General features: G+C 40.4%; 1 protein-coding gene across 1 annotated transcript; it reads left to right on the top strand.

Moving 5' to 3' along the window:
- The first annotated feature begins 2,908 nt into the window (after nt 1-2,908).
- Nucleotides 2,909-17,913, top strand: LOC150076536 (uncharacterized). The gene is made up of 3 exons (XM_090387404.1): nt 2,909-3,135; nt 16,791-16,854; nt 17,136-17,913. The coding sequence occupies exons 1-3, from the start codon at nt 3,128-3,130 to the stop codon at nt 17,499-17,501; spliced, it is 438 nt and encodes a 145-aa protein (XP_090243530.1). The 5' UTR covers nt 2,909-3,127; the 3' UTR covers nt 17,502-17,913.
- The last annotated feature ends 257 nt before the right edge of the window (nt 17,914-18,170 follow it).

Raw genomic sequence — 18,170 nt, 5'->3', positions numbered from 1 at the left:
AACTCACACGAAGGAGAAAATGCAGTAATTCGTATTCGAAAGATAAGCGTTGTTCATTTAATCCGGTAAGATTCAATTCAGAGTTAAATATTTAAAAAACGTAAAAATTAAGTGTGCCTCTGAAATGAAGAAAAAATACTTCATATTATTGGAGTCTGCATTTGTGTCTGAGACAGACTAACTATAAACAAGAGTGAAACCAATCTTTGCAGTCAATTCCACTGGTCTGCAACAGAAATCAAATCTCACACTTAGTGACTAAACAACTCTTTGATGTCATCGATATTTCGCAGGAATCAAGAACAATTCCACTGTTTGAATTAACCATTCTTTGGGATTCATGAATCCGTCGATCAGCTTCCTGTGCGAAGTGCTGACAGCTTAATTTTTCGGCAGTCTTGGATATTTCTTTCGTTCTTTTTTTCTTTTTAGTAAGTATGGACTTTGGCCTGTATCGATTTCTTCTTCCGTAAAGGCTTTCAAGACTGATTCCAGTCACCTCCTTAGCTTCGAAATCCATTTTTTCTTTTACACCGTTGGTGCTTGGGCTTTCTTTACCACAAAAAGTTTCTGGTAGTGGTAGAGCATTATGAGGTTCTGATAGTAGAGTGGTAGCTGACTGGGCTTTCTGTGTGAGTTTTGCAATTTTCAAAATTAGGAAGCTGTGGGACTAAACTCTTAGTTGAGTCATTTGCTTTAAGTGTCCATATTCTGACACTTAAAGCATCTTAGTGAGTTAGTTATTTTGGTTTTTAGGAGCATTAACAACTAATGCCATATTGCTCCAGGAATATGCGGTGGTCATTCCCTGACCTTTCCGCATCCTCCGTATTTGGTGGTGACGGGCTCGAACCCCGGTCTAATCAAGAAGCGTGTGCTACGCACTGCTGCTCCTTCCCACCTGGCTACGGAGGCGCCACTTCTTAGTGAGTTAGATGCGCGTGGACTTCAGTGGGCACATATGCCCAACTGTGATTGAAATAGGACTGAATTGGAAGTAAACATGATGTTCCTAGTGGAGACTATATTCCATTGAAACACATGATTTTGCGCTTGCAGCTGTCACTCCTTCAGTTCACAGTTGAAAATAGATTTCTTCTTCAGTCTGTTCAAGTTATTTCTTTGTTTGTTGTGGGGTTTTAGGAGCATCAGCGGCTAAGGCTATATTACACCTCACATAATATGTCTGTCAATGATGTGTTCTGTGGTCAATTTGTTTTTCGTTAAGCAAAAAGCAAACCTCGCCTGAGACCGATTAACTCCGCCACGTTGTGAAAAAACAAAAAGGCCCATATCGAAGGGATTCGGACTCACGGCTTTTCCACCGGGTGGGGAGGACGGCGATTCTACCAGCTGTACTACCCACGAGGGCCATCTCTTCAAGAAGATAAGATGCCATTCTGAGATGATACCTCGGGATGAATTTAGTGTCTTAGGGGATATAACTAGATCCATTCCCGCATAGATGTCACTCGGATTTGCTGTTCTAAATGTTTCTAATTTCTAGTCTCTATAGGGAAGTCGGAAAGCAGCGTTTGGCTGATTTAGGCGACCTTGCAAACCCTTCTGGATAGAGAAGGGTGAAAATTTTCTCTATGGGCTTCTCACTAATAGAGAGCATTATCAGGTGCTGGATCCGATATACGTTGCCTTTCATAGCTTTTCTGAAGTGGTGTCATCTAGGTCATGTCCTAAATTTTCCCAGAATATGACCCAGAACTCATTGAGCATGTTTTCTGTTTCAGTGCCCGGGCTCCCTGACCATCACGGAGTCCAAAGGGATGCCAGGCAATAAATAGCAGAGTTACCTAATCACCTAACAGGATTTAGGCTGTCCCTATAAAAAAAAGGGATCTGGGACTAGCAGGAAGTCAGAATATTCATCTCGGTGTGTTGAGTAGTGTTGCAGGTAAACAGAAGACGGGAGTCAGCCTTCCCCCGTTAAGGGAGAAATCGCATGCTGGAGTACGAGCATATAAGAGTGGCGGTGGCGACGAGACAACTTTGTCTACCGTGTTATGTAAATTTCTGCGTAGTTCTTGGATTCGAATGCCGCCCATTTGGTATTTGTAATCAAGAGCTAATTCAGTCTGACGACTTGGCTCAAAAACGGATCAATCGTTTAGTGAACCCCCACTGAACGATTGATCCTGAGCAGGTCATCCCAAAATCTCCCGTCTTTTGAAGCAAGAGCCAAAGTGGTGTACTGAAGCTGGGCTCCCTCTGCCACCAGGATCTCCTTTTCGAATACCTAAGAATCGCAGCACACGGCAAACACTGGATTCCTGGTATTAGCCTGGAATCTAGGCTGTAAGTATTAGATCGCAGTGACGCTGATCTAAAATGCCAGCTACGTCATTGGAGGTCCCCACACCATATATAGGTGTCCACATCGATGGGTGAGCCAAAATTTGCATAATAAACAAATGAAAACACTTTCGTGCTGAAAGGATACTGATTTTAATACTTTATAGTGTGGGATTGTGGTCAATTTTAAGGATACCATTTTAATGGTGTAATATAACTTTCTTTTTTTTCTACAGAAAATGCAGTTACGCATTTACGATGAATCAACTTATGAGGTCTGCAGAATATTCCACTCATTTTCCGCACGAAAAATAATATTCCGAGAAGAAACACACGCAGTATAGTTGAATGTGCAGTTAGCCTAGAAGGAAGTGGAATGAGTATCTCAACGTGGGGACAGATCTTCACAAGAGCACACAGTTAAAGCGCGCGCGCACACACACACACACACACGGAATGATGTTTGTTTTTTAAACAGCATGGACAGAAGAAGGGAATAACGGAAGGAGTTCCTGAAGGTTATACCCTCAATTTTCAACTATCGTGACTAACATCTTACTCACCGGTCGCACGGTCCTTATCCTCCCTTTAGGCGGGGATGTACGAAACTTTTATATGACCCATTTCACAAACTCGTTTGGCAAGTTACGAGGAGGATTGATTTTGCAGGGAGCGACTGCTGGCGAGTCGTTCGTTCTTTCACAGCCAAAGCGGCAACCAGCGAGGGAAGATACAGCAACAACAAAGCGGCGGCCATATCTGACCTTAATATTCTCTTCTTACGTCATCGTATTCCGTAGAGGTCAACCGACCACTGACAATGGAAAGGTAAGTGAGGAAACCTACACTTGAAATTGGTTACTGCCCTTTGCAATAAGATTCTTTTCTTGGTTTCGGATGTGCCTACGTGGAATGGCATTCCATCTGCTGTTCGCTCCAGCTATTTGCTGACAGAGAACAGCCACCGTTAGTTCCTTCACCACCCCTTCACGGTGCATGTGCTGCCCATCTTCGACGCCTCTGAGATATCAAGGGGCAGCACGATTCGTACAAAGTGGTCCCTGCCCTCGTTTATATAATCACTGCGCGTGTGTGTAGACGCCATAGCGGTAAGCCTATTTTGGGTTTGTCTATCCTACTTATATTCTTCGTACTAATCGTATTATAGAGCGTGTTATTGTTAAAACGAAAAGAAAAAATAGCTAATAATTTCTTCGCACCCTTCCTTTCCTATTCAGACACTCCACCATTGCATAATCTATTTAACTTGAGATAATGAGGGCCGGCTGTTAAGGTGATGGTAGAATTCACAGAGTGGGTGCAAAATAAGTGTTCTTCATGTCGAAGAGTGTGATTCAAGAGCTAGAGCTGGTCAAAGTTCGTCATATTACTAGCGAGGACGGTTTACACCCCTGACATTGTACCATTACAAAGTCAGTCAGAGTTGTGGACGGCAAAGAAGATGATGTTCTGCTCAACACAGTTTGCTGGTACAAGGATAATACGAAGTTAACGTAATTGCAATACATTTACAATTTTAGCCGGATTGGGCTCAAAAAACCTACTAAAATTATGATTAATCAGCTCAGTTGAACAAATTGTTCAATGGCGTATGTACAGTGAATTTATATTTTGTAGTGTTTACGATAATTATTTTGTTTTTATGTAGGGTGTTTTCAAATGCGATACCTCGTTTTAAAGGGTAGGATTAAGATCCTGGGAAAAAATAAAATAATGTATTTATTTATTAATAAATAATAAAATAAACGCGCAAATTTTGGAATATGACTGCTGTAATAATGCACCGATTTCATTAAAAGAAAAAAAAAGACACATCAGACTGGTTACAACTTTTGCAGTTTAAACCCAACACACTTCATACACATCGTTAAAATAATACAAGACTATTGTACCAAAGATATGTACAATTTAAAAATGTAGTGCGCATCATTTCCTTTCATATACTTTGTCCCGAATTCTACGACACAAATTCCAGCATCAGTTTGCCAACTTTTGTTCTTTCCAGAAACGTTAATAAAGATTTTCCATTCACTTAATGTCTTGACGTAAATCCCCTTGCGAATACAAGCAGTGATGTTTCGGCGTAATACATCAACCCATTTCTTTATATTCATCGAGCAATTCCTGAACTCTTCCTTTGTATGCGGATAACCGGTGGTTACCCAAAATGCGTCCACAAAGCCACACGAAAGCCTGTCAAGTTTTTGGTTCTGATCCACTCAGACATTTTTCAAAAGTTTTCATCCTGCAGAAGTTCTCTGATTTGAGGTTCCACTAGGGTTGCCTCTTTTACTTTCGTGACGCTGATCTTTGGGAATTTCCACTTAAGTAATGAAACCTTCTTGAATTCTTAATACCTGAATTCTTGAATCATTTGGGAATTTCTCACTTAATAATTCAATCCGCTCGTCTCTGTTGAAGTCACTCAACTCATCTTGGGCAAACAGCTCCAGCTGCGATATCTCTTAGTCGGGTGTGTACTCAGGATTGGATGAAGTTCTCATCAGGTCTCCTCCAATCGCACATTCATCGCATTCCATGTAGTATTTTTTTAGGACAAAGAATCTAATCCATAATGTTGAGGTACCGGTATTTGCATACAATTCCATTGCTGAATCCAGGTTCGGATAAAGTCTTGTGCTTATGCATCAGCTTTCCTTTTGTTCAACCATTCACGTAATCCATTTGAACAAGCGGCACAAATAATATGTGGTGCTCACGTCTTATCCTGGTCACCTAAGGACAGCCAAAGTACAGTAATTACTAAATCTCCGTAATATCCGTCGTGGGAGGAGGGGAGGGGAAAGCAATTAGGTTTATATCACTGCGAAGTAAATGGAAATAAATTTTGACGCATTTTTCTAAAATACACTTTAGTGAAGCAGATACAAAAGGGTGGGGAGGGAAGGATGCACTAGAATACTGTTCCCATCCATGAAAAGAACGAAATCAAAAAACAATTCATCTTCTTCAGTGACACACACGTACGGCTTATAATTAAGTGGACAAAAACTGCTGGCTAAAAATATTAATAAGTGGGCTTTGTTGAGTGCCATTGCATTGTGCAGATAGGACCGGCAAATTAATTTAAATAGATTTCTGTAACCAGAGAAAGTGCAGTACACAATGTACCGAAGGTGCCATTGTGTTCAGCGATGTCATTTGTTTTGTATGAGAACACTCTGCTCGCACTGCGGGGTATCACACCACACTTCTATCGTTGCTGTCAATTGCATTGATAAAAGCCCTAACGAGTGACGTGATCATGCACCCCTTAAATGTCTATTTATTCCTTGTCCGACCCTGAATACGTGATTACGGAGTATTGTTAACGTTCTGGCTACATAATTGCTTAATTAAAAGTAAATTAAGAAGCCTCTGGTCGTGCCTGCTTTAAGATGACATGTGTAACCGGACTTCGTGAAGAATGCCCCTCGCTGCTAATCTTATGTATTGTGTTCATCGTGGTTTCATTTACAGTTGGACAGTCTTTGACTTCTACAGATTTATGGGGTGTCCATAGAGACTGGGCGTGGCTGATTTAATTAGCAGAACAGCTAATGAAGAGGATTGATATGGTGGATACGCATACCCAATGAGAGGTCTTAAGTACTTGTTTCTGTATTACGAGGAGTGGTGGTCAAAAAGTTCTGAGACTGGAGTATAAAAGACATAAGTACAATTTTTTTTATTTTTCATTGTATTCACTCTGAAGTTCAATACACTTACTGTGTTTAATTTGCAAAGGTTTAACATTTCAAAAAAAAAAGAAAAAACATTCAGGTTGGGCACAGAACCATGCTTCCACAGCTGCCTTTAAGTCATAATCTTTATAATGTACTCCACGAAGATGAGACTTGAGATTTCAGGACAAATAATAGTCATTTGGGACCACGTCTGGCTCTACGGAGGATGGGAAGTAGTTCAACTATTCAAATCTACATTCATAAATTGTTTCAGATAACCGCCCAAAAAGGCTCAATCGATTCCCACCCTGACTCTGCTGACTGCCTTACAACAGTACCATAACTGGATGATACTTCCCCAAATATGTCGTCAACTCTTTCATGGACTTCTTTAGCATTTCTGCCTTCCTTGGCTAATTTTTTATGAAAACCCCAAACACGAGAGGTATTAGAACCTATAGTAAGATATATATAAGGTATTAGAACCTGAAGGTAGAGAAGATGAAAAAAGATCTTTGTTGACATTAGACATGAACTTCTGTAGATGGCAATTTTCAGGAGATACGTATGAAGGGAAGTTCTTTCAGAAAGTAGAAGATGAATGAATAAATGAGGAAGAAGAAAAGTTGGTTCTGTGAGTTTCAAGTTGTTGTTGTTATGGGGGTTTAATGGCGCATAAGCTGCCTTGGTTGTAATGCGTCTATTTATTTATCATATAAAGAAATAAGAAATTTTCGTAAAGTATTGGTTAAATCTAAGGTAGTTGGATTTTTTTTTTTTTTTTTTTTTTTTTGCAGCTTTATCGGCCAAAATACCAGAATGTGCCGGAATCCAACAAAAAGTGACCCACTGATGGTGTTCTTCAATTTGCAGTAATAAGCTTCCAATTTCATCTAGGACAGGGTGAACTCTTATCTGAAGAATAAGATAATGCCACGATTGAGCTGAGGGAATCGGTATAAATAACAGCTTTTAAAGAACAGTCTCAATTTTCTAAAGCTGGTTTAATTGCATATAATTAAGCTGAGAAGATACAGAATTCAGATGGAAGAGATGCTGAGATAATGGTATTTGGACACACTAACGCACAAAAGAAAGGTTATAATGATTTATGCACCAACATCGAGCCGTGATGACGAGTTTGAAGAGATGTACGCCGAAATTGAAAGACTTCTAGATAAACAGAAAACTTAGTACACTATCATTATGGGGGACTTCAATGCTAAGGTTGGAAAGTGAAAAAACAGCGTGGAAAGTGGAACTATCGGAAATTTTGGAATGGGTGAAAGAAACGAAAGAGGTGAAAATCTTGTGGAATTTGCAGAATCTCGAGGAATGTCAGTAATGAACACTTTTTTTCAAGAAAAGGGTGAACAGAAAGCGGACATGGAAGAGCCCAAATGGATTAACAACTAATGACATTGACTTCATCCTAACTAACAGAAGATATATTGTGAACGATGTTACCGTCTTGAACAAGGTAAATGTTGGAAGTGATCATCACAGAATGGTAAGATTCACACTTGATATAGATGTAAGAAAAGAAAGGGAAAAAAAAAAACACTAGAGTAAATAATACGAAGGGCTTTGTGATAATAGAAGAGAAAAAGCAGTATGTACTGGAACTTAGGAATAAGTTTGAGCTTCTGCAGACCTTTCAGGACCAAGATATTGACGAGGAAGACAACAACTTTCTGAAAGTGATAAAGCCCGAGAAGGCTATAGGTAAAAAGAAATCCAAAGAAAAAAAATTAGTCACGAAACACTTGTCGTGATGAACCAAAAGATGAAAATGAAGAGCAAGATAAACACTGACAGGGAGAAAATTGAGTATACTGAGTTATGCAAAGCCATTAGAAAGAGACTCAGAGAGGACATAAGAAGATTTAACACAAGAAAAGTAGAACAAGCATTAAAGGAAAACAAAGGATTTAAATCAGCAGCCATGAGCAGTAATACAGAAAGACAAATGATACTGAAACTGAAGAATAGCGATGATGATGTACTTATAAATAGCAGAGGAGGCATAATTCAAATAGCAGAAGACTACTAATATAAGGAGCGAGGAATTGCCAGCAGTGGGGAAGATGAATCGCAAATTAGTAACACATACGACATACCCGATATCCTTCCTCATGAAGTAGAACGTGCGTTGAAGAAAATGAAGAATCAGAAAGTCCCAGGTGAAGATGAAGTTACTGTAGAGTTATTAAAATTGGGAAGAAGAGACATGACACAGATTTTGACAAGACTCTTCACAAAATATGTTAGGAAACGCGTGACGCCTAAAGAGTGGAATAATGCAATCATAATTAGCTTGTTGTCTCACATCCAAAAATTGCTCACAAGTCATTACTAACAGATTAGAAAGAATACTCGATGAGAATCAACAGAAAGAGCAAGTGGCTTTAGATCAGGATTCTCAACTATGGATCACCTTCACGTAATGTCACAGCTAATGGAGGAAGCAAATGAATATAAAACACCATTATTCCTGGCATTTGTGGATTATGAAAAGGCATTTGGCTCCATACAGCATACGGCAATGTTTCGGGCACTGGAAAGACAAGGCATAGATACCCCATATATTATGATTTTGAAGAAAATATATGAGAGTGCTGCCTCCTTTATTAGACTAGACAAAGACAGTAGCAAAATTAAAATTGAGAAAGGAGTTCGACAAGGAGACACAATATCTCCGAAACTGTTTACTGCTACCCTTGAGGAAGCTTTCAGAAGATTAGACTGGTCGCAGAAAGGAGTCAATATGAACGGAGAGTACCTAAACCATTTACGGTTTGCAGATGACATTGTGGTCATAAGCCACGATCCCAAAGAATTAGAGGAAAATCTTAATCAGTTATGCACAGTTAGTAAGGATTTTGGACTAAAGATGAATATGGCTAAAACAAAAGTAATGATGAACAAGTATGCCACAGAAAGGGAAATAATGATTGAAGGAGGTGGATTCATATATTTATCTGGGACAAGTTATTTGCTGTAATAATGATAAATGAATGGAAGTCAAGAGAAATATTAATTTCGGATTAATTTCGAACCATTCAGGAAATATAGTCACATACTGAGGAATAATATCCTAATTTGTCTGAAACGTAAAATAATGAACTCTCCCAGTAAAATAAGTATACTCCCCACCTTGACTTATGGAAGTGAAACTTGGGCACTCACCAAAAGAATGGAGGAGAAGCTGAGAACTACACAGCAAAGAATGGAACCAATTATATTGGGAATCAGACTGTTAGGTAAGAAGAGGAAAAGGGCATACTTATCAAAAATAAAGAACTGAAATGGACTTGAGCAAAACATATAGCTCGAAGACATGATGACAGATGGACTAAGAAAATAACAGAATGGCACTCAAGAGGAGCTAAAAGAAACCTGGAAGACAACAACGGAGACGGACGGATGAAATTCACTAGTTCGTGGGTAGTAAATGGATGGTCATGCACAAAACAGGAGGAACTGGAAAGTTGCTAGAGAGGCTTTCATCGTGCAGTGGATTGAAAATGGCTGATAATGATGAATGATGATGCCAAGAGAGAGATTACGTCAGGGTAACCCCCAATAGGGATATATGACCTTGCCTAGAAATGCGAGTAGCATCGAAGATAAACATGACAAAACCTTCAATCCTTCTAAGTTTAGAAGGATTGAAGTCAACTGAGTTATCTTAGCATCACTAGAATCAGCAGTTAAGGAATTGACAGTGGATATTCGTAAAGTTGAAGCTGTTTGTGCAGGTCAAGGTTTCTCAAACTGGAAGGCGGAATGCAGTGTGCTGTCATCGGAAAAGCTATAGATAGGATTTCCGGTCAATGGAAGAATGTCATTAATGAATAAGAGGAAAAGAGTGGGAGAAAGAACTGAACTTTGGGGAACATTAGCATTAGTGGAGAAGTCAGAGAGCCATCCACCATCACTCGCAGTGAGCGGTCAAAGAGAAAACTGGATACCCAATTACAAAAAAAATATATAAATAAAAAAATTGAGAAACCATAAGATGGAAGCTTATTTAGAAGACCTTTATGCCAAACACGATCAAAAGCCTTTGAAATGTCAAGAGTACCTGCTTGAGTTTCACTAAACTTTTCTATTGAATTTGATCATAGAGGATAAGCCAGAATATCAACCAATACATCGACATTGGCGAAATCCATTATGGCGATCGTTGATCAGATGCAAGCTTTCTAGATTTTTTAAGAGTTAGTGGTTAATTAATTTCTTCATTACTCATTTATAGTTAGCTTTTATGCTTTTACAGCATGTGCAATGGGATTATAATACGATGGGAGGGATTTGTCACCATTTTTAGGAACTGGCTGGATATGAGAAAATTTCCAAGCAGAAGGGCAAACACCCTTGGATTATGAAAGTGAAAAAATGCGACTCAGAACATGAGTAAGTTCAGGTGCACATGTTTTGAGAACAAGTGGAGAAATACCACCAGGACGTGGAGCTTTCTTAGAATCGGGATTATAAAAAACCCTTCTGACATCCTTTTGACGGAAGACCACAGGAGGCGTTGGATGGACTGTACTGTAGTTGGTGATTTACGAAGACCTTAGTAGGTGGTTTACTAATATCATCAATACATGAGTTAGAAGAAAAGTAGAATGCTAGCAGGTCAGATTTATCTTTGGCTGAAGTGGCAATAGAACCATCGGATTTTGACAGAAGCAGGAATAGAGATGGGCAAAAGTTGCAGCCAGTAGCTTTGGCAAGAGAACAGAATTCTCAACTATCATTTGGACAAGAAGCAAGATTTCTACTTTTAGCTCGTTCGAATTTAGTTTGGGCTGATTAATAACTGCTTTACAATTGCGAGCTTTTGTGTAGGCATAAAATGAACCTGGAGATTTTTAAACAAACCAATTAAAATATGCGACATTCTTCTCTTAGTACATTTATTGGAAAACCAAGGTTTAGAAAAAGGACGAGATTTTAAGGTGGAGTGTGGAACAAAGGATTTCTTCCTTTATTGCACACTCCACATTAAAATCTCGGAAATATGAAACAGTAATCCGACCAAGGAAAAGAAATCTCGCAGAGCATCCAATTTTTTTCATTCTTGTAATGCCAAACAACAAGCGGTTGAGAATGGCCATGAGAGAAAGGCTCCATTGGAGAAGAGACCATCACTAAGTTGTGATCGGAGGTGCCTAGAGGACTATTGCGGTTGTTTTTTTAGAGCCAAAAGCCCAAGCATCTCGACCAGCTCGATCCGTGTGACTAGAAAACGGAAACCAGCGGGAGTTGTGAAATTACCTCACTGTTAGGAAAGTTTGACTAGAGAAAGTCAAGTTTAAAAGAGAGGAAGTCAAAGAGTTCAAGTGATTAGTGGGGTTGGGAGAACAATAGAGGAAACATTTGAAAGAATGTGGTAGAAAATTTTTAAGCTAGAGAAGATCGAAAAGAAGATATACCAAATTGCTAAGTCTCTGACAGGGAATATCAGAACGGACATATATACATAAGTACCATCCTTTGAAGCGAAAGGAATCATACAGCGAATAATTTGGACAATTGAGATGAGCAATTGAGGTTGAATCAAAATTTGGCGGACTGCAGGTGGAAATTGACATTATTGAAATTTTGGAGAATGAGACTGCGTATATTTGTGAAATGAACGAGGTAGTGTTTTGGAGGTTTGGATATTTTCGCAGATAAGTTTTTTCTATTAGTTTGAAAATTCATGTTGTATTCTGTAGTAAAAAAAAAAAAAGGTGGGGAGGACATTCTATATGATACAATACGAAGCGGTGAAATTTTTGGATATGACGTACATATGGCAAGAATATACCCAGCTCCTTGACATAATGTCGCCTCGACAATCCCTCCCAGCTGATCCAAATGCTTCCAATAGGTTAATCTAACCACGAGATCCATCTAACCACGATGCCCATCATAAAGATCAATCCTACTGCATGATGGAAGAGCTGTGTGGGGGGGGGAATTGCCGAAGCGCTGCTCTGGAGACTAAACATGGGTTCCATCACTTGAGTGGTGGAACCCATCTTTAGTCTCCAGAACCCAAGCAAAGTGGTGGTATATAGTGTATAGTGTATAGTGTGTTCGTGTCTAACGGCACCAGGGGTTTCCCCCATCTCCGCGTTGCTTTCATTGTAGGTGTACCAGTTCACTGGGAAGGCCAGAGATTTAAAAGTGTATGGATATTGTATGAGTGTAGTGTTGTGTTTCGTTGTTCTTCTGGCCATTTAGCCGCTAGACCCCTGCTGGGGCCCAACGTTGTCCACACTATGCCTCGGGGAGGCAGACCAGGTACCCAGTAATTTTACGTTTTCACTCTGGCAGGTCCTGCCACCTAATTTCCTGAGATTTCAGTGGCAAGGACCTAAAAAAAAAAATAAATAAATAAAAAAAAAAAAAAAAAATAAATAAATAAAATAAAGTAATTTAATAGTATTGGGAAGTAGTCGCTGAAAGGTAGACTGAAAGGGGTTTTCGTATGCATTTGGAATTTTGACAATTTTTTTTTTTTTTTTTTATAATTTTGACATCCGCTAGTGTTTAGGCAGAGTAGGGGGGAGACTGAAGACAGGTGGGGGAAAGCCAGAAATATGGAGCCAATAGGGAAGGTGACCCCAGGTCAGAGATTTAAATTTAGACTATGTGGGGTTACGCTGTGAAAGTGAACAGAGTAGGGAAGAGACTGAAGGCTAGGGGGGAGGAAATAGGAAGTAAGGGGTCGATAGAGGAGGTGACCCCTGTGGTCAGTGGGGCAGGCCCATGTCCCACTAGGAGGAAAAGGAGGGCGAGGAGGGGAAGAGACAGTGAAACCAACTCCTTCCCTCCTCAGGGAAGTGGAAAGAAAGTACCGTACCGTGCAAGAGAGCACAGGTATAGCCTGTTGCGCTGGCAGCAGAGCTGCAATGAGGTCAAGTCCATGGTAGGTCTTCTATTTGAGTTCTACTTCTTCTAAAGAGATGTCAACTTCTAGGATTGTAGGTCATTCCTGGGACAAGTCCTGTCTTTGCAGTTCAGGTTGTTGAGGTTGTGTTTGCAGTCTATCATCAAGTTTTTCGGTTTTAATCTTCTTTCATTTAAAGAGGAGAAATGCTGGTTGATGATTAGTTTTGTCTTTGCGTTGTCATGGTTGAGTGCCAATTCTTCTTTTTCTCAGTGAATGGCAATTTGTACCCTTCTTCTCGCGAAGAGGTCCTGGGCGAATCGTGACAATGCTTTATAATCCTCTTCGGTTTCAAGGAGGAGAAATTCTTGTCCTCTTGGAAGATATCTCACTTTTGCAATTAGAATACATCTTAGGTCTTCATATATGGGACAGTCAAACATAAGATGGTTCCAGCCTTCTATTTCTCCACAAGTGCAATGTGGGTTATCTGTGAGTCTGAAGCCAGCAAGCTTTGCATTGAAGGGGCCATGCCCTGTTATTAAGTACGTTGTATGAAGTCCTGGGAAGAACCATGATGGTGATTTCGGGTATACTCTGTTTGTGTGTGGAAAAAACTTCCGGGTGATCTCTCCTTTGGTGGTACCAGCCCATCTGTTTTGCTACTCCTGTAGCAGGTGGTTCTGTAAGCGTACTTTTTCTGCCTTCCTATTATTAGTGGGATCAGTTGTAAAATTCAGGAAGGTAACTGGGGCTCCTTTGGAAAGGTAATAGAGCATTCCAGTTCTAACGATTTCTAGGTCTAATGGGAGCGTTCCTGCTATTACTTGTAAGGCTGGTGTACTCACTGTACTGCAGGCGCGGGTTATGGCACGGAGGATGGATCGCTGGGTAGAATCCAGCGTTCTTCTATTCACTACTAGTGTGGTCTTATCGTACCATATGGCCGAAGCATATGAGATTGCTGGTATGAAAACTGTCTTATAATAGAGTGCCAGGGTTCTCTTGTTGAGGCCCCAGTCTCTACGTGAGACCCTGGCCACCAGGGCCGAGTAGTTCCTGATCTTCGTTCTGATGTATTTAAGGTGTAGCTGAAAGGATAGTTTGCTGTCTAGGAGAATACCTAAATATTTGAGCTGTGGTGCCAATTTTATCGTGCTCTCATCAATTTTAATTTGGGGTGGTCTACGCAGGTCGAGAGAGCCTTTAAGGAGAATGGATGAGGTTTTCACAGGTGATATTGTGAGAAAGTTCTTTGCTGCCCAAGTTTGAAGCAGTCGAAGGGCATGGTTGGCCAGGGTCTCAAGCTGAGCTCTTGAATTTGCTTCCACTGTAAGGATCAGGTCATCTGCAAAAGCGTGGGATTTGACTTCTCCTAGGTCCATTCTCAAGAACTCATCGAAGACAATGTTCCAGAGCAATGGGCCCAGCACAGACCCCTGCGGACAGCCTCTGTAGATCTCTTTTACTATATTCTTGTACGGGGTATTGATCTCGACCTTTCTCTGTGATAGGTAATCTTTTATAGTGTTGAATAGATTTATTGGCACCCTGGCCTCCCTCAGCCTACCGAGGACACTTGGCCACCAGAGTGAGTCAAATGCCCCGGCAAAGTCGATGGAGATCAGGAGGAAGTATTTCCTGCTGCATTCCCTCGCTGCAGTGAGCAGGTTTTTCAATGCATCTATTGTGGAGGAACCTGGTTTGAACCCATATTGGTTCACCGCCGGTAGTCCTGCTGCTTCATAGTGCTGGGAAATTCTTTTATGCAGTAATCTTTCGTATAGTTTACTCACCACTGATAGAAGTGCAATGGGTCTATACGAGTCTGGATTCTCTGGCTGTTTGGTTGGGTTCTTCAAAATTAACTTAATATTTTCTGTCTTCCATTCAGTTGGGTATTTTCCTGCTTTCATACAGCAGTTAAACAGATCCAGCAGAAGCTTCGGTGCATATTCAGCTACCTTTTTAACAATTTCCGGCTCGATCAGATCTAAGCCTGGACATTTCTTGGGTTTGATCCCTGCGACGGCTACTAGGAGCTCCTCCCGTGAGAAAGGGGGCTCCTGCTGTGATGTGTCATAATTCTGGTTTTCTTGGCACAATTGGTGCTGTTGTTGGATTGGTATAGCTGGGTCCTTGAAAATAACGCCGAGAATATTTTCCATTGATTGCTCCCAAGTTGTGGTGAGTACACCCTGCGGTGTCCGAGTGGATGTTAAAACTTCGCCTCTGGGGAGTTTGTTGATGGTGACTTTGTAAACCACCCCCCAGGGGTTAGCATTTCCTGTTGTGGAGACCAAGCCCTCCCATGATCTCTTTTTACTTTTCTTGATAGTTTCTGTATAATGATTCCTGACATCTCTGTAGTGCTGCCTAAGCACTTCAACTTCTGCAGCTGGCCAGGTCCTCCGTGCTCTTTGGAAGTCTTTCCTTCTTTTAATTACTTCTCTCCTTAGTTGCTGAATCTCAGGTGTCCACCAGGGAACTGCACCAGGCAGTGGATTTTTTCTTTTTATAGCTGTTGCACTTGCACTTGTAATAATTTCTGTTACCTTGCGTTGGCATGAGTCAGGATCACTCCATTGGTCCAGCATCTCTTGGTTATTTTCTACCGTTGCAGTCAACATGTTCCTGATTGCACCGGTTGATGAGAGTCTTCTACCACCCCTAGTATTGCCTGTTATCACAGAGAGGCGGTATCCCTCCGTGTGGTGACCACGCCTCAACCTCTGCTTACGTTGGTTCTCACCTGGGTGGTCACCTCCAGTATGGTAGGTGCCATATTTCAGAACTTGCACATGGGGGTTATACCCAAGGTTACTACATCGTGAAAGTGAAAGCAGAGGTTGTTGTTATGGAATTTAACGAGACATAGGCTGCCAGGGCCATATTGCGTCTTTATAATGGCTAATACATTTTAATTCTATTCTAATAACTGTTATATTTTATTATATATTCCTATATGATTTATGAAGATAAACAGTGCTTTGTGATCAGGATCATTACCAAGGATCTGTAATAATGTTAAAGATGACTGCGCATTGGTAATTGATTTAAATGTATTTGAGCGGATATTAAAAAAGTGAGGGCAGTCCATTAATAAATGATGAATAGGCAGTTATACATGATATTATGTGCATTGCGGGGCGCTGTTACTCATTAAGAGACACAAGTGAGTGTGCCCAATCCTTAGTCTTGCTAAAATTACTTCTTCTTGCCCGCTTTTCTGGAAACTGGAGGGCCATAGCTTCGGGGTCTGCTTTTATTCGGTAAAGTTTGTTTCCTGGATAAGACAGCTTCACAGTAATGCGAGATCTTAGTTTGCTCATACCGTTATAGAGTGAGTGTCTCTTCCTCATCCGCCCTAAAGCCCTGACCTTGCACAAAAGCATCTCGCCCTACAGAAAGGAAGAGATACATTTGCCACAGTTTTTATATTCCAGTATTGCAGATATCGACTTTTTCTGGATTAAAAAAAAACAATCTTTTAGCTTTGGTTTTTAACTAATGGACTTAATGGATTCTTTCACTCGTGGATATTGGTTGATGGTTTGATGTTTTTTGGAGTCTGGTTTAGGGTTCTTAGACCTTTGATTCCGGAGTCGTTAGATCATCGATTCTCTTCGAGTGTACAGAATTCATTTATATTATTTTTATATTTCTTATTCACTATTAAAAGATTAAAAACAAACCGATCTTTAGACCACAAGAAATTTACAGACAAAATACAAGAATGCGTAATATTTTCCACTTGCCTTTTTGCTAATTAAAAACGGTTTCATTTTTAAATAGCAAACCAAAATTTCGGCAACATATAACCCACTCTAATCTTCTTTGATCTGAATCTTCCCACAGTACAATGATGATTACAATTTGTCTTTCAGAGCCATCTGTGTCATCACATCATGTTTTCTTGTCTTCGGCACTGGTACAGCTGACCGACGAAAGGTAAGTAGAGTATACCACATAGCCCTTTATTTTAGAGAGAAAGAGGAGGGAGTAGATTTTCATGGAATGCCAATGTATCCAAAGAATGAACACTAACGGTTGTCTTCAGTTTTACCAAGGCCTTATATTTAAAAATCTGTTGAAATTTTTGAATGTTATTAGGGGGCTTTGGGGGAGCTACAGACTTACGTTAGCCATTTTTAAAATTGAGATTTGGTATTGAACTATATCAAAGAACATCTTAAAATAATTTACTACAACTCTTTCTCCTTTTTTTTCAGGAAATTCCTTTCCGCCGACCGGAGCCACCCCTCTATTCGTACGACGATCTGCCCATTACGGGATTTTCGTGCAAGGGGAAGAATCAAGGGGGTTACTACGCCGACATTGAAGCAGCCTGTCAGCTGTTCCACATCTGCGTTCTCTCCCCCAGCGGGCAGTTGGACGACCAGAAGTTTCTGTGCGCCAACGGAACCGTGTTCGACCAGCGGAAACTCATCTGCGAAGACTTTCGTCGGGTCAAATGCAGCGAATCGGAGAAGCATTACAAAAGGGGTGTCAGTTACTTGTTGGACTTAGAAAGACGAAGAATCCTCGAAGACGAGAAAGCCAGGAAAGAGGCAAAAATTGACTTGGCCCGATTGTGAGATCGACGAGGATACTTTCTTAATATTTTCCTTTCCGTTTTTCGAAGATTTTGCTGTTTTTCACTTGGAGACGATTTAAAATTAAGAGAGAACGATGCGCCGAAACGTTCCTAGATGGCAGTACTGCAGAAAGCGATTTCGAAAGAAGTCAAGTGAACGAGGGAGTAGACGAGAGAGAGAGAGAGAGAGAGAGAGAAAAACGAGACAAATACAACGCATAATAAATAACCGAATAGTTCATTTGATGACCATCGCAGTGTCCGTCTTTGGATCTAAAATTTATGCCAAACATCTTGTAATTCCAGCGTCATAGGAAGGAGTGGATTTAGATGAAAACTTCATACGAGTTTTAGAAATTAATGCAAGCGTTAAGGTCTTCTTCCCCCCCCCCCCCCCGTTATTATCTCGATTCGGCCTTCTAAAGAACAGCCACTTTATGAAAAACATTTCTGTATCTCTGCTAGATGTAATAAAAAGGTTTTTCGAAACTTGTCTTTCCCAATTTACTTTGATTTATGCAGGTAGATCGGATCAGAAGAAAAGAAAAATTCACTGAACAGGAAAGGTAAGAAGTTCTTTTAGTTTAAAATTTGTATGGAAATAAACCCCTTGTATTATTTGTAATCAGACATTAGAGGGATAGTTTCGTGGTAGTTGATTGCACGTCTT

Source organism: Mastigoproctus giganteus, chromosome 13 (assembly GCF_048544385.1).
Source record: "Mastigoproctus giganteus isolate SK-2022 chromosome 13, ASM4854438v1, whole genome shotgun sequence".
Lineage (NCBI taxonomy): Eukaryota > Metazoa > Arthropoda > Arachnida > Uropygi > Thelyphonidae > Mastigoproctus > Mastigoproctus giganteus.
Note: the sequence above shows the minus strand (reverse complement) of the source record. Positions and strands in the feature narration are given on the sequence as shown.